General features: G+C 59.9%; 1 protein-coding gene across 1 annotated transcript; it reads right to left on the bottom strand.

Annotated features, from left to right (window-relative positions):
- Window positions 1-1591: 1591 nt before the first annotated feature.
- On the bottom strand, window positions 1592-2904 carry B3GNT9 (UDP-GlcNAc:betaGal beta-1,3-N-acetylglucosaminyltransferase 9; the record flags this gene model as incomplete). Its single annotated transcript, XM_082863579.1, has 1 exon — window positions 1592-2904. One exon carries the CDS (start codon window positions 2902-2904, stop codon window positions 1696-1698), a length of 1209 nt encoding a protein of 402 aa, XP_082719705.1. The 3' UTR covers window positions 1592-1695.
- Between the last annotated feature and the right edge of the window lie 1421 nt (window positions 2905-4325).

Here is a 4325-nt window from a genome sequence, read left to right as displayed (position 1 = left end):
ACGTGCTCCCTGCCAGGCCCAGTAGGCACACCCAACTGGTTGAAACACAACTTTCTACCATCAAGGTACGTGCCCAGGCCTGGTTCCCACCCCTCTTGGAGCCAGCCTTCAAGGCCGCCTGTTCCCCTACTCTGCCCCAACCTGGCTGGCAGGGCTGCATGTTTCCATCCTGTTTGCCTCTTTGTTTTAATGCCAAAGTTTTAGCCAAAGACATCTTCCTTCTTTTTTTGTGTTTCAGCATTCTGTTCTGCACTGTGGGCTTGGCCCCCCTGCCTCAGCTCTGGGCAGTGTCCCCTGGCCGGGCCCATTCGCGGCTCAAGGCCCCTGGGGCTCATGGAGGGCTGGGCTGCTCAGTCTCTTCGTGGGACTTGCTAAGGAAAGTAGCATATGTGCTTTAAAAATATTAATCCTTTTGAAAAGAATTGAGAAGAGAAATGTATAATTTTATCCCATTTTTAATATTTTGGTCTAGCAACTTGTGATACATAGATGACAATTTTGTGAGTTTTTCAAATGTGTGTACAGATTTTTGTAAATATGACTCTTTTGTAATTAACTCATGTACAGCCTCATCCTGTATAGTTTAACAATGAATGTGCAGGGGACCTGCCCTGGGCGCCTGTGTGGTGCCTGGGCCTACAGCCAGGCTTGTGTGGCGTTCCCATGACTTTGTGACTGGTGTCTTCCCGTGTGGACTGTGGCCTGGCCAGAGACCCTCACACATCCCACTGTGGGGCAGCCAGGACTGTTCCCATCCTCCTAGCATGGGGGAACCTTCCTCATGCCCTGCCCATACCCCTCCTCCAATAAAGACCTATGCCCTCCACGACAGCTCCCCATGTGCTGTTGCTGGGATGTTTATACTAAAATGAGCGTGGAGGCGATTTTTTTGAGAAAGGGGGTGGTTGAAGAATATGGGGAAACTTACAGCTGGAGGAGTCATCTTAGAAAAAGGTTCCTTGGCTCCTCTGAAGGGGGTAGCACAGGCTCCAGTGGGAGAATGGCACAGTTGTGTGGGTGTAGGTGGGTAGCTGGATATGGGGGAAGACTAGGTAGGACAATGCGCTCAGTCCCTGTGTGTCTCCATCCCTAATGTTCCAGCTAGCCCAGGGCTCAGGAGGGCTTGGCCCCAGGAAAGCAGATCTAAAGACCTAGACGTGGCTAAGAATGCAGTTTGAAGGGGCAAATAGGAAGCAAAATGCCTACTTTCAGATTGAGTTGTGGCAGAATGGCTGCCGGTTCCATGAGGACTGAGGCCAGGCCCCTACCCATCCCTGTGGGGTCCAGCCTTGAGAAAGATCTGCATTTGTTGGCCTCACTCTAGGGGTTCCAAACTAAGAAGTATGGTCAGATTCCATGAGCCTCTGCCACCCCCACCCCCACCCACGTCCCTACTAGGAGGACCAAGCACGTTCACCTGCTTGGCAAAGAGCCTGGTTCTCCACCACCTCAGCCCTGGCTGTCTCAAAGGGCCACCATTAGATTGGTTCCAGATCACCTCCCAATAGGGTGTGTCAGCAGGAACCAACCTCAATCTTCACTCCCTGGGACCTTCTGGAGGAAGACACCTGGATGCCCCTTTCTGGGGAAGAACCACATACACAGCACTAATCCGCCTGGGAAACCTACCCTTCAAGCTACCTCCCACTTACCTCCTGGGTCTGAATGAGGGGGGCTTAGAGCTGTGACAGGTGGCTAGGGGCCCCACTGGAAGGGACCCGCAGCGACAGGCCATGGACGCGCACAGGCTGGCCCGTGTGGCCGGTGCAGCAAGTGCCACATAAGCCATATGTCAGCAGCCGAGAGCCCGTGCACTACAACCAGCTCGCGGTAAAAGCAGGGGTCGAAGGTGCGGAGGTGCGGAGCGGCTGAAGGTCGAGGGATGCCAAAGGTGCGGAAAGCAGGGTGAGGCTCAGGCGTGAGACGCAGGCGCTGTAGACACATGCCCAAAAAGACGTCGTCAATGGGGAAAAGCTCAACCTGCGCGCAGGCACCGGCCAGGCGACGCAGCGTGGCCCCCGAGAGAACGAAGCCGCCACCGCCTGCGTAGGCCGGGTAGGCGGGCAGGCCGTACACAGCCTCAGGGATGTAGTACTTGCTGGCCCGCACGCGGATTGGCCGCGCCTGCACTATCACGTCACCTGCAAGCAGGTCCTGCTCCGGGTCCCTTGGTGCCAGGAACTCCAGCAGGTTTCCCACGTGCACAAACACGTCGGCGTCGCCCTTAAAGACGAAGCGCACGTCGGGGCAGTAGGCGGAGGCCCAGGCCAGAAAATGGATCTCCTTGAGCGTTAGGTTGAAGAAAGTGTCGTCGAAGGCCCAGAGCAGGATGTCCGCGTACGCACGGCTCTCAGCACGCAGCAGGGCGCTCCAGTGCGTTCGAGTGCCCGCCCCCTCCGCGTCTGCCCCGTCTGTGCCCGCGCCCCGGGGCACGCCCAGCAAAAACACCCGGCGCACTAGCGCCTCCTGCACGCGACCCTCAGCACCCCACGTCTGGCGCACTGCTTGGCGCCGCTCGAAGTCCGCAGCCACCGACTTGACGGCGATGAGCAGGTCGGGTCCGCCGGGGGGTGCGCCATTTCCTCGGCACTTGTGCGGCTGGTTAATGAGGAGAGGGAAGCGCCGCTGGTCCTTGGCTCGAAGATAGCGGCCAAAGTCAAAAGGTCCCGTGGGCGTGGGCGGCTCCGGCGTATCCTCTTCGTAGGCCGGCGGGGCTGCGCCCGTGTCCGGCGCCTGAAATACACGGAGCCCCGGGGTGGGCCCCGGCGCCGCCCTCCCTTGAGCTCGCGGCGCGTTCGTCGTCGGGGCCGCGCCATCGCGCTGCGCATAGAGCAGGAGGCCGAGGGCGGCGCCGAGGAGCAGCGTGAGCGACGCTTCTCCGCGTAGGCGCAGCCTCCGCCTCATGTCCGCCTGGCAGGCGCCCGCGGCCCCTGCGGAGAGACTCAGTCAGGGGCTCAAGACAAGGAAGCCAGCAGCCGGCAGGGGCTCCGGCCCCGCCCTCCCCGGGGGTAGGGCGCGGGAGGCCACACGCCTGGGGTCTCTAGCTGCCGGCTGTTCATCCCCCTCCGTTGTCCTCCTACTTTGGGCCCTGACCCCCCACCTGGATGGGCACCCTGAAAGGGCAAGAAGTTCCTCCTAATAGCCGACTCCCACCCTCTCAGCTCCGGCCTAGCACGGTGCCCCAGAGCCAGAACAGGGAGACGCGGAGCCTCGGCCCCACCCTCTTCCCGCGTTGAGGCTGAATCCCTTCTACCCATCCCTACCCACCACGGCGGTCCTTGGGATCCTGATACACGTTCGGCCCTTGGGAGCGGCGTGGCCCCGGATGCCGGGGCCTCCGGGGCTCAGCGCGGGGTCCCAAGGGCGGCCATGGACGGGGCCTGGGCCAAATGCAACGTTGGCAGGAAGGGGGGCCGGGGCCGCTGCCACGTGACCCTACAGCTGTGTGCGCCCGGACATCTGGAGCTCAGTCAGCTCCGCCCTGGCGCTGCCGGAGAGCTGTCTCCGAGTGGAGACTAATCTCTGAGAGGGATCCTCACGGTCAGCTCTCTCTGGGAAGCTCAAAGAGGTGAGTTCTGGTCTCCGTACAGGCTCAAACTTCCCAATTCTGCCTTTCCGGGGGACGGGAAGAAGCACTAACCTTTCTGGTTAGTTTCCCCACCCCTGCCTCTCCAGAGCAGAAAGGGCCTGGGCTGGGCAGGAGCCCCAGCGCAGGAGGGCTTGGCATCGACCCCTCCCAGGCCATCCTTGGAAGTGCCTCTCCTCAGCTTTCCAGGAGCCCTGGTTCCGCAAGACAGGGTCAAAAAGTGCCCCGGATACATGGCTGCCTCCTTTCTCCTGGCTCTGCCATGCCCGCCAGCAGACACACCACGCACACAAGGACCAAGAAAACTGCGTGTGCAATTCTCACAACGCTGGCAGCAGCTGTCATTGATCATGCCCAGATGGGGACGCTGCCCCTCAGGGAGTTAAGTGACTTGCCCAGGATCGTACAGGCAGAAGGTAAGAGCACTGGCCCAGATCTTCTGGAATTCAGTCCAAGACTCTTTCCTCTGTCCTCCCTTGCCCCTCTCCCTATCCATCCACTTGGATGCAGGAGAGGGGGGCCAACCCTGTCTGCTTTAACTTCACAGGTGAGCACTTCAGTCTGTCTCTCCAGAGGCAGTTCTGAGTTCTTTAGTCCCTAGTGCCCCAGGCCATCATCACCTCCTGCAGGAAGAAATAACCAAGCCTGGGCCCACTGCAGGCCAGGTAGGGCTGGCAGGGATTGGTTTAGCTTTGGGGACTCCTGAAGTAGACCAGTGAGCAAAGGGTTTGATGTGGAC

Source organism: Leucopleurus acutus (genome assembly GCF_964270905.1).
Source record: "Leucopleurus acutus genome assembly, chromosome: 20".
Lineage (NCBI taxonomy): Eukaryota > Metazoa > Chordata > Mammalia > Artiodactyla > Delphinidae > Leucopleurus > Leucopleurus acutus.
The sequence above is the reverse complement of the archived record's forward strand: the minus strand, read 5'-3'. Positions and strand labels throughout refer to the sequence as shown.